The sequence below is a fragment of the Heteronotia binoei genome, chromosome 9 (genome assembly GCF_032191835.1).
Source record: "Heteronotia binoei isolate CCM8104 ecotype False Entrance Well chromosome 9, APGP_CSIRO_Hbin_v1, whole genome shotgun sequence".
Lineage (NCBI taxonomy): Eukaryota > Metazoa > Chordata > Lepidosauria > Squamata > Gekkonidae > Heteronotia > Heteronotia binoei.
In genome coordinates, this window is record NC_083231.1 from 75,403,867 (window position 1) to 75,419,254 (window position 15,388).

General features: G+C 44.7%; 1 protein-coding gene across 1 annotated transcript in view; it reads right to left on the reverse strand.

The window, feature by feature from the left end:
• The window catches only part of HSPA4L (heat shock protein family A (Hsp70) member 4 like), a 40,004-nt gene extending 29,989 nt beyond the window's left edge, over window positions 1-10,015 (reverse strand). Inside the window, exons 1-4 of the mRNA XM_060246809.1 lie at window positions 9,689-10,015; window positions 4,670-4,727; window positions 2,965-3,105; window positions 259-381 (exon numbers count right to left, since the gene is read on the reverse strand). Coding sequence (XP_060102792.1) covers window positions 259-381; window positions 2,965-3,105; window positions 4,670-4,727; window positions 9,689-9,795 — 429 coding nt within the window. The 5' untranslated portion in view covers window positions 9,796-10,015. The remainder of the gene's footprint in view (window positions 1-258; window positions 382-2,964; window positions 3,106-4,669; window positions 4,728-9,688) is intronic.
• Between the last annotated feature and the right edge of the window lie 5,373 nt (window positions 10,016-15,388).

Below are 15,388 nucleotides of genomic sequence, written 5' to 3' on the forward strand. Positions count from 1 at the left end.
GCATAACATCTGTATTAAACGTAGCTCTTTAAGGCATTTTTTAAAAGCATTTAAAAAAGTAAATTACTGTAACTGAATTTTTAAGTTTTTACATCTGATTTACGTAACTTTTTCTACAATCTAGTTTCATTTTTTTAAATTATTTTTTTATCTGACCTTTCATATAAACAGAAAGCATTCTGGGAAACTAAGCAGCAATTCTCATTTTGATCTTCTCTTATAGTAAGGTAGCTACAATTATCAACAATACCCACTTACTGAAATTACGCAGTCAGCTACAGGTTTTTTAAGTGCACTTTCCGATGTCTCTTTAAGCTTAACCAGTAACATGCCTGTAACCTGTTCAATTGCAAATGGTCTCTCTTCATCCAAGTATCGAACCTATAACACAAGGGCAAGTATTAATCACACACTTTCCCAGAAAAAAAAACACAATATAGCATTTAGCAAAGTATGTTTAAGGTAACCTAAAATATTTAAATTTAATAGTTGTAAAAAGCTGTAACTTGAAATATGTAATCAATTTCTTTAAGGACGCTTCATACAGTACATTTTCAGGTGTACCTATAAAATAGAAACAAACTTTTAGAATAAAATCAAGAACAGGTGAAGAGGCCCTTACTTTTTTAGTTTTTGAAACATTATTACTACTTATTATAAGCTTCATATACAGCCCACCTTCCTCACTCCAAGATCGATTACAAAACATGAAAAGCAATTCAATCAGATAGCAAGGGCCTCCAATAAACAATACAGCAGGCCAGGATTACAGAACTGGAACACAATGCAAATGAAAAACTGTTTAAGGCAACAAAACTATTTGAAACATGACATACCATAATAAAGAAATGGGGTTACAAAGGTAGATGACGTTGCAGTAAAAAAGGTGGTCATGCATACAATAAACATTGTAATAGACTACAATACTATCCTTTATAGAAACATCCTCCTGTGCTGTTCCCTTATGCTACTGTTCTAATGAAAAATGCCTGCCTGAACATTTGTGTTGCACATTCTGTGAAATGATACAACCGCAGGGGCTTTCCTGACCACCTCAGGCAGGCTGTTTCACAAGGTGGGAGCCATCACAGAGAATGTACATGAACAAGCAGTTGCTGATTTCACACATTTGAAGAGTTTCAGATTTCAGAAGACCTTGTTCAGATAAGCCAAGCTGCTGCAGTGCAACTCACAGGACAGGAGGTCATGCAAATATATGAGTTCAATATTAAAAGCTTTGTAGGTGATGACCAGAACCTTGAACTGAACCCATTATCTGATCAGTAACCAATAAAGTGGATGCTGAATGTGTGTGACATGTTATGTTCCACTTTATGCCCAACAGTAGCTGGCCTGCAGCATTCTGTACCAACTAGAGTTTGAGATGTCCTTGAGGACAGACCCAAATATGCTGCATTATAGTAATTTAGTCCTGAAGTAACTGTAGGGTATAGCATGGATTCATGTGGCCGGATCAGCTGAATCAAGATAGCGGGCCATCTTCCAAGGTAAGTGAATACCATTTTTGCAGCTGCATTAACTTGTTTCACTAAAGCTGGATCCACTATAACCCTGTTTAAGAGCCTATAGGTCAGTAAGCATCACAGAAAGTGGGAAGCACGATATCCTTCAGGACCACAGCCTTCCAAAACAATACTGCCTTCATTTGCCACACACTCTATACAACATACAGGACATCCTATACAAAATTTCATTATTTGCTGGACAGTCCACTTATTACCATCTCTCTTATCCAAAACTTGTTCTGAAAAAATAGAGGCTCAGATTTCCAAGAAAACAAACCTGGTATACCAGGTTTTAAGTATGGGAATACTGAATGTACTAGAACCAACGTTTAATACGCAACTTTTATTTATTTATATTTATTTTATTGCATTTCTATCCCACCCTCCTCTGCAAGTGGGTGACAACCAAGTAAAAACAATTAAAATACATCACAATAATCTAATTTAAATTCTCAACACAACTCTCAAGATGGCGAACAATTAAGAGTCTCCAGATATACCTGTATGTATGCCCAGACAGATCAGAATGATGGGCGAGTGAGCACTAACACCACCAGTAGTGTATCTCCATGCAGATAAAAGGAGTAGGGTGAAGCATGGGAGGCTGATATATGTGGACACCTACCATCTCAAACAAAGGCCTGGCGGAACAGTTCTGTTTTATTCACACATCTTCCTATCAATGGATTTCCACTAACAGAAGTGGAGGGGGATTTATGTTGAATTCCCCCCCTTCTACTGCAGATTCACCCATCATGTTGTTGCTGCGACTCCGCTGTCCTGCAGAAACAGCACTCTAGGGAATCCTTTGAGCTGAGCACAATAGTTACATTCTGCTGATGGAAACCTCTTCAACCAGAGTCCATTTATAACTCTTCCCTGTTTTATTCCTCTGTCTGTGTTTAGATGAGTTTCTCTCCACACTTAATGAGGATGGAAGATGGACTGTACTTTTAAAATTAATGAAAGTTAGATTACTAAGATTGCAATCCTTTGTATGCTTACTTGAACACAAGCACAACTGAACTCATAACATACATCACAACTCCTCAGTCAGAACTAAGCTGTTACTTGCTTTTCAAAACTGATGTTATTTCCTATGCAAACCTATATGACGAGTACAATGCAACAACTATTAGTTCTGTACATTACTTAGGTGTACTAATGATTCCGTAACATGTTCATTTTTTACTACAATGAGAATGAATACCAGAGGACCAGAAAATTAGTTGGAAATGTGTTCATTGAGTCTATTTAATATCTCCATTAGATCTTCCAGAAGCAACTTGATCAACCTTATCAAGCTTTGTTTGGAAATTCAGCACCTGTCATAAAGACCTGGAAAGATCATGTATATTTGACTTACTTAATTATTATTTCATTTTGCATATTCCAAAAGATAAACTGTAGCTACTGCATTAGAGACTGCAGAACTCACCTTTACTCCAACACTTCCATTAGGCATTCTATGAAGCTCATAGGGCAGTTTGATTCTTTCAGCTTTAATATAAGGATCATCATATGTTCTCCCATGAAGTTTTTTGAATCCATGTAATGTATTCTTAATGTTTGTGATAATCTGTTGAAGCATAAATTTTGTCATTGTACTTTATTAATATACATAAGAAAGTTCAAATTTGTTCTCAGTTTTAGGTATACTAATAATATTAACTGAATTTGCAATCCTTCATCAATCTCTGAGACCAGAGATCTGCAACCCTTTCCAGCCTGTGCCGTGCTTTGGAATTCTGACACAAGGTGGTAAACACAACCACAAAATGTCACAGTGAGGTTATGCGTAATTCAGATGCAGGTCTTCAACATTTCAGGCAGAAGCTCTCATTAGCAGGATGCCTTTTAAAATTAATATATTGTTTTAACACATTTTCTTGCATACACGCAAAGTATACACACTGTGCTAGCTAAGAAACCCTCATCTGGCATTATCCATATTCTGCAGGCGTCTAACATACTTATGCAAAAGGAAAAGCTATTTCTTCTCTTGGCTCTTCCTTTTACACCGGCCCTTCTCTGATGAGCCCAGTGATTTTTAACCAGAACTATTACTTGTAACAATGATAGCTACAGGCTCATAGGATAGATTCTGGCCAAATTATGACAGGAACATAAATAAATGATTTCTGAAAAGTGAGCATAATTTGATACAGCGATGTCATTAATAACTTCCGCCTGAACTATATTAAAAATAGGAAGATCTGACAACTTCAATACAAGTTCCAGTTAGGTGCATTAAGCATTTTAGCTGTACAGCCATACTTGACTGAGTCGGAATTGAGTGCCACTGTGTTTTTCAAATATCACTCCAATGTTTGCGCAGGTAAAGTACTCTACATAAAATCATTGTCTGAATTAACTAATAAACATCAAAACCTCAACATGCCCCATCTAGCCCATCCCTCTTTGTAAAAATGTTTGGTGAGTACCATGAAAGGTGCCAGAGGGTACCACTGCATCTATGGGCACCGCACTGGAGATCCCCATCTTAAGCTCTAGTTTTTCATTTATGTACTGAAATACTGGATATAAATTTTGATATACCCTTAAGGGAAATAGTATATTCAACTACCAAAAAAGTTGTTTAATAAAACAGAATTGTCTTCTAGGAGGGGGACTCTAATCTAGAGAACCAGGTTTGATTCCTCATGCCCCCACATGAAGCCTGCTGGATGACTTTGAGCCATTCACAGCTGTCTCAGAATTCTCTCAGTCCTACCTACCTTACAAAGTGCCCCTTGTAGGGAGAGGAAGGGAGATTGTAAGCGACCTTTTCCCTCCTTAAGATAGGGAAAAATGGGGCATAAAAACCTGCTCTTCTTCTTCTTAAGACTTCCTTTTTGCGAAATAATGTCCTCATCCCAATCTTATCTTATTAACACGACCAAGTATACTCTTGAAATATGTACATGCTTAAAAGAGATTTGCTTTGTTTTGTGTGAGTTTTGCTAAATTACTGTTGCTTACAGTGGCCTCTGGCTCAAAGCTTTGTGGAATTTCAACCTATTTTTCCGAAGGCCTGGATTAGGAAAATATTTTTGGAATTAGTAGAAAAATCCTGATGAAGATTTCAGAACTGTTGCTAGGAAGCAGGGTTCCCCCTCCCAAATTAACAAATTAATTTTTACCTGACTCTTTGCTGCATTTCCAATAGTTCGGGCTCTGGATCCTAGTGATATACAAGCTCTGATAAAAAAGAGAAAGTTGCTCAGTTTATAAACTAGTATGAAAAGGTCAAGCAGTTAATAGCAGATGAGGACTTCTATTTGAAATATATATTTGTTATTAACTTAAGTTATAGTTGCACCATTTGCTCTCAATGCGGCAAAACTATGCAGAAATGACACTGATGCTGTATGATCACACAAAAGGCTTGACTTGACTTATATCTTTGTTTTAAAACAAAAACATAACATGTGTTCATTCTGACATCTGCTCACAGATATATTCATCTACCCTTAAAAACTAGATGTAACTAAGTTTCAGTGATGTTTCTAAGAAGTTGATGAGGCAGCATAATGAAATTTACCTACAAATCTAAACCTGGCCCTTCAAGTCATGGCTTCGTGGCTCAGGTTGAGCCAACTGAAATTGAATCCGACGAAGACGAAGGTTCTCTATCTGAGCCGGGGTGGTCCGGGGGGAGGGGTTCATCTGCCGGCTCTTGACGGGGTGCCATTAATACCGGCCCCTAAAGTCAGGAGCTTGGGCATGCTCCTTGAGTCCTCCCTTACAATGGAGGCCCAGATAGTGGCCACAGTTAGATCCACCTTTTTCCACCTTTGGCGGGCACGGCAGCTGGCCCCGTTCCTGGAGCACAACAACTTAGCAATGGTGATCCATGCTACGGTCACCTCAAGAATAGATCACTGTAATGCTCTCTACATGGGGCTACCCTTGACGCTAACCCGGAGACTACAACTAGTGCAGAATGCTGTGGCGCAGCTGTTAATGAGACTCCCTCGATGGGAGCACATTCAGCCAGTGCTGAAAGAGCTGCACTGGTTTCCTGTTGTGTTCCGAGTTCGTTTCAAGGTGTTGCTGTTGACCTTTAAAGCCCTTTATGGTCAGGGACCTGTCTATCTGCGGGACCGCCTTTCTCCGCATATTCCCCAGAGAGCACTGCGTTCAGGGACGAAAAATCTATTGTCCATCCCTGGACCAAAAGAAGCCAGGTTGCGTACGACACGAGCCAGGGCCTTCTCGGTGGCGGCATCAGAACTCTGGAACGCTCTCCCGGAGGCCATAAGGGCCCTGCGGGATTTGTCTACATTCCGCAGGGCCTGTAAGACCGAATTGTTCCGATAGGCCTTCGACATTTAACCAAGAGAGAGCTACCACTGGACATCATATGGAGCACCATGCAGAGTACCGATGGTCACCATCGAACTTTCAGAACCGCTATACTATACTGTATTAATACAGCACCACAAAATGTTTTAAATAATTTCAATATGTAATTATGTTTTATATGTTTTATTGGTTTTTAATGGAAGTAATGTGATGTTGTGAGCCGCCCTGAGTCCGCTTGCGGAGAGGGCGGGATATAAGCTTAACGAAATAAATAAATAAATAAATAAACAAACTCCACAGAGTTTTGCCTGCAAACCTGGCGCAAGGTACTGTTTGGTATTCTCTATCTTAGCAATACATGATTGGCTCTCAGATCCTTCAGGCTTGTTTCATCACAGTTCTCTCAGAACTTTCTCTGCCTCACATACCTCACAAAGTGCCTGTTCTGGGGAGTGGAAGGGAACGTCATTGTAAAGTGCTTTAAGACTCCTTAGGGTAGAGAAAAGGAAAGTATAAAAACCAACTCTTCTTCTTCTGCACTATCAACTTTCTTTTGCCAAAGAGAGTGTGTGCCTGATGTTGGCAGCAACCATACTGGTCTGTTGAATTTCCCACTGAGACATCATGACTGTTATGAGCCAATGGCAGCTAAATCACACTGACATGGTTCAGATGTAATTGCAAATCCAGTTCTGCCAATATGTAAATAGTGTCCGCTACACCCTCACAAAAGTCAAACCATAATGTGCATAACTCAACTACAGAACCCATTGGTTGTACTCCTGGAAACTAGCTTTAACTTTCCTACAATAGACTTTAATGCATTTAATGCATTATAAAAACATAAAAACCCAGTTTCATCAGAAACCATGATGGGGACATAGAAAGTGAACATACAGTACTGCACAGGAGTCAATCAATAATCCCATCCAAGAAATCTTTGAACTACTGCTTACAGGCAAACTTTGAATATTATCACGGAAGCAATCACTTTGGATGACAGAGGGAGCACTGTGTTTATTCTAACTTACACTTCAAAAACCTGCGAGGATATTTTATTTTTTCCTTTCAAGTGCAAACAAAAATGAGCAAAAATACCACAACCTGTAATAAGCCCAGAAACCAGCTCTACCCTCAGACAGCCCTGATATAGAACCTAATAATACCATCCCATAAACAACTTATTCAGTTCTATCATACAACTTGACTATACACTGTCAGTCAACAACGCTCTCCTGCACTTTAATCTTTTTCATAATGTTTGTAGTGGGAATAAATTCAATATAAACAGTGACCACATTTTAAAAAATCAGTGGTCTGGAGAACACATCAGTTTTTCAGAACATGCTGTTTCAAAGTCAGCATTCTTCAACAACAAAAAATTCAAGGGAAAACACCAACAGAAAACTGCTGAAAAGTATACATCAATAGATCTGAAAGCATTAGCCAGCAGCTCAACAGGTCTGATAATTTTGTTAACCTCAATAGGTGTTAAATTGCTTAACATACACTAGGAATCCCTGTTGTCAACAATCACCAATGACCACTGTGCTTATATGTATATTTCAACTTTGTGCAGAAATATCACAAGTCAAGCCTGTCCTACTCTTTCTGCATATCAAAATATGAGAATTCAATATGATTAAACAGGCTCAAGCTCATGAAAGTTTATGCAACAATAAATTAATTAGGCTTTAAGGTGCCACAAAACTCTTTGTTAATTAAGGTGTGAAGGATCTCTATCATAATATTGCCTCAAGTTTTTGTCTGAATCACATTCAAGGCTTTTGAATTCATAGCTAATACTATGATCTAGAAAAACACTCAGAAGTGACATGTCTCGATTGCTAGTTTGGATTTTTGAAGAGAACTTCTTCTGAAGGTTCAAGAGAAATCATAACCAAGTATTTCCAGCAACAACATAATTACTTCAGTACAGGAAGAAAGTTCTTCCTTTAAACGTATTATAAAGCTTCACAATACAGCCTTTCCAGTATCCATTTCATCAGCTTTTCACAGTTAATTTTTTTTATTTTTGTGAAGTCACTGCTTAATATGCAGTTTTCATTTATTTACAGCCCATCTTTCTCCCCAGTAGAGATCCAAAGTGGCTCCTATCATTTTCATCTGCTCCATTTTATCCTTACAACCTTTGAGGTAAGTTAGGAGGAGACTGGCCCAAGATACTCACCAAGTTTCTACAATAGATTTAGGATTTGAACCTGGGTCTCTCAGATCCTAGTCCAGTACTCTGCCCACTAGATTTTCTCCAACTGGAATCTAAATAGATGTACCCATAGTTGCTCACATTTGCCAGCTGCACCAGCTGCAAAGAGAACACATCTGAGAGACTCTAGTTCAAATCTCTGCTCTGATGCAAAACTTTCTGGGTGTCTGTAGACCAGCCACCCCCTTGTCTACCTCTAGTTATTCCATGGATAAAATGATAAACAAATATGCTATCCTGAGCTCCTTGGAGGAATGGCAGAATAAAAATGCACTGGATGCCACAGGTAGCTCTGAGTAACATTAACAATGATATCCAGATAAGACTCGCCTTGTTTACAATCAGCATTTCTCCAAGCACAGGATGCTTGCAGGTTGAACATGAAGGGAAAGTAGTCATCTTCATGCTTGCCCCAAACGATCCAGTAAAAATGTTCTTATGGTCACAAGGTAACCTTTCCTGCGCATACTTTCATTTAATTTGTATTACCATCTGACCTTTTTTTCAAATTATTAACAGGACATAACGACTACCACTGGCTCCCAAAGCCTGCAAACCATCTTCCCAAGAGAACCTGAACCAACCAGTAGAGTCAGCGTGCTTTTGATAATGCAAATTCTCAGTTTCTGCGGGAACCATCACATAGATACATAGTGCTCATTTACAACTCCTGGCTGTTACCCATGGAAACAAGGGAGAGTGAGCTATCTCCACCTACTGCTGCCTCCTCTGTTATTACCAGCACAACACACACCCTCTGTCTCTTCTAGCCTGTCATCCCCCTCCATGCCTCACAGCCAGGTGAGACAACAGGACAAGTAAAAACAGGTCAGGCAGAAGGAGCGGAGGCGCAGGCAGAAAGCCGCATTGAGGAATCAAACCACACCACCGCCTTCCGTTCCTCCTATCCAGCCTTTCCCTTTTCACCCCAGCAGGGTGATTTAATGGGACGGCCTTGAAAAAGGCTGCACATCCCTGTGGCCCGACCTGTCCCCCAAATTTTGGAACGCTCACAAAGGAAGCTTCACGGCTCCCACCGCACTGCCTGCCAATACCAGGGATATGCTGGGGGGGGGGGGGGCTGGTTTCCCTTCTCATGTGCTCAGTATTCCCTGCGGGGAGGGCGGCTGAAAAAAGGAAGGGACCTCCTCAGACTTATTAAGTGTCACTACCTGAAAGAGGACCCCCCTCCCCCGCGGCCAATCATTGGAAGGAAGGAAGGGAGGGAGGGAGGGAAGGGAAGGGAGCGCCTTCTCGCTTTTCTGGGAAGAGGCTGGCGGGGGGAATCAGGTCGTTTCACTGTGTTGTAAAAAGGGGGCGAAACCCCGCGAGCGCCTGTTCTGGAGACACGAAGAAAGCGGCTCCGGGGAGGGAGGGAGGGAGGCGCCGCCCGCTTCAGATGAGCCCACTGGGGGAGGAGGGGTGGAAGTAAACGGGGCGCTAGGCCGTGGTGAAAAGACCCCTTGGGCGAGGGATGCTCCGGAAGGCGAGAGACGCGTCGACTTGCGCCTTTATGATGCCGAGCAGAAGCTGCGGCTGGAGGTTGCGGGGGGGGGGGGGGTCCTCGGGCCCTGAAGCGGCTGCTCCGGGAGGCGCCTGAAATGGCGGTTAGAGGGGCGCTACTCACGGGGTGCAGCGGTCGCTGTACTCGTTGGCGATGGTCTCGATGCCGCCGCTTCGCGCCACGGCGATGTAACAGTTCTGGAAGCCCAGATCGATGCCCACCACGGACATGGCTGCGGCGGGCGCGGTCCGCTGTCTCTCCCTCCGGCTCCCCCGCCTTGCCTCGCGTGCGGCGGCGGCCCCGGCTGAACGCTCTCAGCCGCTACGACGACGCGGTCCCTCGCGCGTCTCACTCTCTCACTGCGGAGCAACAGCCACCAACCGGCACATACGCTCTTCTGCGCAAGCGCGTCGCGCTGCCAAACGGGGACTCCGCGAAAATCCGGATGCGGCATCGGCAGTTTCCGCACAGAGTCGGCCGGCCTCCGAGTTCGAGAAAGATCTGGAAAAAGGAAACGACGGGACTCGCTCGCCTCGCTCGCCATCGTTTGGCCATCGGCGGGTATTGCTGGCGTGAACCTATACGTTTGTGCGTTTAATCTCACGCGCAGACACCGTGTGCCTGAAAACAAGCGGCTTTGGGCTAAAACTTGAGAACGGCCGGGAATTCGATGTACTGTACTTTAGTTGAGGTGTAAAATAGTTGTATTAATTATATTAATATTAATGCATTATGTTCAGAGAGACAAAAATGTACACACACACAGAGAAGCCCGGCGGGAACGTATTTGCATATTAGGTCACACCCCTGACGGCTGATGCTATAGGGCATGGAAATATAAAACATTTGAACAAATCGAAAACCGGTAAACCAACACTTTCTTACTGTGCCGAAAACTGATTATATCCAGACTAAGATCCCAATGCCAAGCAATAAAACCTGCATAAATCCTGCAATCACAAAATTTTGTTCTAGGGAATAAATGGTTGCAAACAGATGCAATCAGTTCCACCCGACATTCCTAACCTGATAAACACCAATGATACGCCCTCAGGATTTGACTTCCCACATTAAGTATGGAAGACAGCTCGTGGAATAAACAGATTTTGGCAGTTGTGCAGAGTTGTTGTTTAAAAGGGGCAAAATATCAGGACCCAAATGCAATTGTGGCACAGCCCGTCAAACTATTTTCCATCTGTCACAGGAATGTGAGCATTGTGCTTTCCAGGGAGTGTTGTGCCTTCCAGGGAGAGGTGATGTAGCTCTATGAACTCTCCCCTGCTGCTACTAAGTGGGTTGAAATCCACTATATTAGATATTAGGGGAGGGGCGGTGGCTCAGTGGTAGAGCATCTGCTTGGGAAGCAGAAGGTCCCAGGTTTAATCCCCGGCATCTCCAAAAAAGGGTCCAGGCAAATAGGTGTGAAAAACCTCAGCTTGAGACCCTGGAGAGCTGCTGCCAGTCTGAGAAGACAATACTGACTTTGATGGACCAAGTGTCTGATTCAGTATAAGGCAGCTTCATATGTTCATTAGTATTTAGGGGAATTGCCCAATCGGTTTGCATACTTTATCAACTTGCTTACATATTTTATATTATTATATATCCTTCCTATGTGTAACTCTGCCATACAGTAAGTAAATAACTGCATAATCTTGGTTTCTTTACATATGAAACAGCCATTTTTAAAATAACCAATTTATGCTGAAATCCAGCTTTTTAGTTTTGGGTTCTCAGTATTTAAATTTGGACAACTGAGGCTGATTGGCAGTCCTTCTAGCAATTGTGCATATTGCTGTTCTGATCATTGTTCTTCATGATATGTTAATTCCAGTTTGTGGGAATATTCAGATACTATCTGAATAAATGAAATCAAAATATAAGCATAATGACCTGATCAAAGGAAAGTTGTTGAGATTTATAAACATAAAATTAAAAAAAGATGCAATTAATTGTTCCTTTGAATTCATTAGACACAGCTGGTGTTCCTAGTTACACCCTTCTACACCTATTGACTTCAGTGGATTTTGAATGGTGTAATTCTTTTTATGATTACACCATAACTTTCTCCGCATCATTGGTTGGTACTGACTTCATCCAGGAGGATCTGTGAAGGAAGAGATAATTTCCTGTGTAACCATTAAACTACTGCAGGATACAAGCTTCTTCTTCTTTCTGTATAAGGTTATGGCCCCATTTCTAAACATACCTGCATACAATCACTTCAGTTGTCCTTAATTTACAGTCATTTTCTGGCCAGGAAATAATAGGTACTGTGCATCATATTACATTATGGATAATTTTATCCCATTTTCTTCATCAAAGGCACAACTGTTAGTTTACAAACAAAAATTACATATTGACAATTTAAAAACAAAATCTTATAATCAACCAAAATTCTTGGAAACAACTATTGTTAGCTGTCGTCAGAGTACACTAAGCATCTCCCAAATATGTGTTTCATAACTGAGGTATTGCCACAGGAAAAGCCCTGTCTTGTGTGACCAGCTGCCCTACTTCAGATAATAGTGGCACACAGAATAAGGCTATAGTGATGATCAAAGTAATCAGGCAGGTTCATCTAGGAATTAGGGATGGGCACAAATTTTGGCTTGTTTGTGGTTCACGAACTGAAGTTTGTGGCACATCAACTGGCACAAATGCCACAGACTTTCAGTTTGTGAATGGATACATTTTCAGACTGACTATCTCCACTCAATCTAAATACTTACCAAACCTAAAAAGTAATTGGGGGGAGGGACTTGGAGGGTATGTAGAGGAGCATCCGGGAAAGTCCCCTACGACTTTGATGTCTCTAGCTTGCACAGGATCCGTTCTATATACTCCTGAACTTGTATCTGTCATTTCCCCAAAAAACACTCTCCTGGAGGCACCTCATTGGGGGGGCATACTTTGTACTCTGTAAATCCATTCCTTACCAAATCTGGAAGGCAGGTAGTCAGCTGGAGGTCTCCTGCAAGCATGTTGTGTCTAGCATGCTGCCCCCCTACCCCACCCCGTTTTACTGTGACACAAACCTCATGAACCGAACTGGTTTGACAGCTAAAAGTACATGATGGTTTGCAGTTCAAGAACTGGGCATGCCACAAACCACACCAAACCACATTTTCATGGTTTCTGCTCATTCCTAATAGGAAAAGGGCCTACCATGTTATGGTGATGAAGCACCTCCCAAGAGTGGTACCAGTAATTTCAGTAGGATACATTGGTCATCAGCAGCTCAAAGTTTTCAAGCCTGATGAATCAATCATTGGGAGCTTAAGTTAATTTACCAGTTTGCATAATTACACAGATTAATATTGCTCATCATATTTTATTTTGTGACAGTTTAATACATTACTTTTTATCATAAGGCATTAACAGCACAATCCTAAGGGGGGGCAAAAAGTGCTTTGGGAGCAAACTAACTGCTACGCCGGCGGAAATGCGAGTTGCACCATTCTAACTCCCTCTCCGCCAGTGCAAATGGGACTTGTGCCATTCCCTGGGTGCCTCAGCGTACACCCACCCATGGCTTCCGGCAGAGCAGCGCCATGCCAAGCCAGCAGCAGGAATGAGGTACACGCCACTACTCCAGTGTACGAGGGGGCGACCCCAGGGACGTGGCCACCGTTTGTCGGCTCCCTAGCACCTTCCAGCCGGGGAACGCCCCCTGTGAGAGGCACAAAGTTATGGCAACAAGAATCAGGCATATCCTATAGAGACTCATGAACCCCGAAAAAAAAGTTTGCTGCTGCTTCCAGCGCAAAACCCCTTTGAGAGCTGACTTAACAGCAAACCAATCTCCGCACACCCTTGACGGGACGAGCCTCCTCCAATCACAGCCCCCTCCCCTACAAAACCTTCTGGCCTGGCCCACACAACTCTTTAGGTAGGGCAGGGCATGCAGCACAGGACTCTGCCAGGGAGCTCCCTGACACGCTGACTTAGAGCAAGGGCCAGGGCATTTTGGTGGTGGACTTCACAGCAAGGGCGCTTAGACAGTATATGGCAAGCTCCTTGACTTGTGAGGAGGAGAGCGAGGTCTCTCCCATGGGGCTAACTGCTCTCATTTCCAGGTCTCAACAGGTACCCGGCCTCTGGAGGCTCAGCGTATGAGGACGGTTGCCCATGGCTGGGTAAGTGCGACTGTGCATCCCCAATTTCCTCCTCCTCTCTTCACTCGAGGCTGGGTGGTGTAACAGTGTAACTTGGACCAGGCAGCAGGCTCAGGCAGGTGGTGACTGCGCCCCCCTCCCCGTGCTGCTGCTGGCCCCCTTCTCTTGGTCTGTCATCTGTCTCGTTCCCACCCCTGGCAAGACACGGGGGGGGGGGGGTCTGGCAGATGATCCGATGCCTGTGGGGAGGTGGGTCAGAGCCTATCCCTTTAAGAGAGTCTCCAGCTGAAAAACAGCCCCGTGCTCCAGCTGCCGCCCCTGTAGGTGCACGATCTCTATCTCTGTTTTGCAGGTGGGAATTCAACACAGAGGCTTCCGTCTGTGGTGCTCTGACCCCTCCTCTGCACGGTCAGCTGTTTCTGCCCTCCACTCTGAATGGAGCCCCGCTCCCCGCAAGACTGTCCATGATGTACCTGGGATACCACTGCACTCGGTTCCATCACAATAAAGTCTGAGCTGTACCTTACTTTGTCTCTCCTGCTTGGCGTCTGCTGCACGTTCCCTGTGCCCCTTCCCCTCCCCTCTGCCACTCTGTCCATGGGCTCCCTGAGGGAGGGCAGGTTCGCACGTTTCTTGGGGAGGGGGGTAAATTATGAGCCACCACCGTGAGAGGCTGGACAGGGAAGCCAGAGGGTCTTTCCCCCCCCCTCGTCCCATGGCACACATCAGAGGGGAGTGCGAAGTGGGGGAATGCAACAGGCACCTGGCTGGTGCCTCGCACTTAGGGGTCCCAATCCTCCCGCCCTAGCGGGGGACCCCAGGTTTTCCAGCCTCTTCCCCCGCTCCCCAAAGAAACGGAAGCGGGGGAAGAAACGGCGCGAAGGAGCGTGGCGAGCCGCCCCTTCTCCGCTTCACCATGGCTGCTCCTCTGAGATGGGCTCAGGCTGGGCCCATCTCGGAGGAGCAGCTGGGATGGGGCGGGGAGGGGGCGGCGGCGCAGCGGCATCGCCTGTTCCGCCTCTGAGGGGGGCGCGGGGGGGCGGGCCGCATGCGCAGTGGCTCCGTTCGAGAGCGCGTGCTGTGTAGTTGAAGCGCAGGCTGAGGGAAGGCGGGCCGGCCGGCTCGCGGCTGTCTGGCCTCGGTCTGTGGCGGCAGCGGCGCCCGCAGGACGTTCCGAAGCCCCCGGGGCTATGACCTGCCTCCCTGGCTTCCTCAGCGGCGGCTCTCCCTGCGCCGCCCTCCGCTCCCTGTTCAAATCCTCGGGGTGGCGCCAGCAGCATCATCACCATCAACTGCGCTTCACCGCCTGGCGGAGGCGAGGAGGGTAAGCTTGGACGTTAAGGTGAAGCGCCATTGATGGTGATGATGCTGCTAGCGCCGCCCCGAGGACTTGAACAGGGAGTGGAGGGCGGCGCAGGGAGAGCTGCCACTGAGGAAGCCATGGCACCTCAGCACGGATGCTTCCTCCGAGCTCCCCTTGAAAGCCGCCGGCAGGGGGTTCCGCCCCTCTCGGGTGGTGGTGGTGGCCAAGACCACCCGCTATGAGTTCGAGCAGCAGCCGGCCGGCCCGCCTTCAGGAGGACCTTAAGCAGCTGGTGAGTGGCCTTCCTTGGGTTGACCCAGTGCAGGAGTGGCCAAACTGTGTCACATATTGTGTGACTCTTGAAGCCCCCACAGCCTCATTAAAACTAAAGTTACTTTCTTT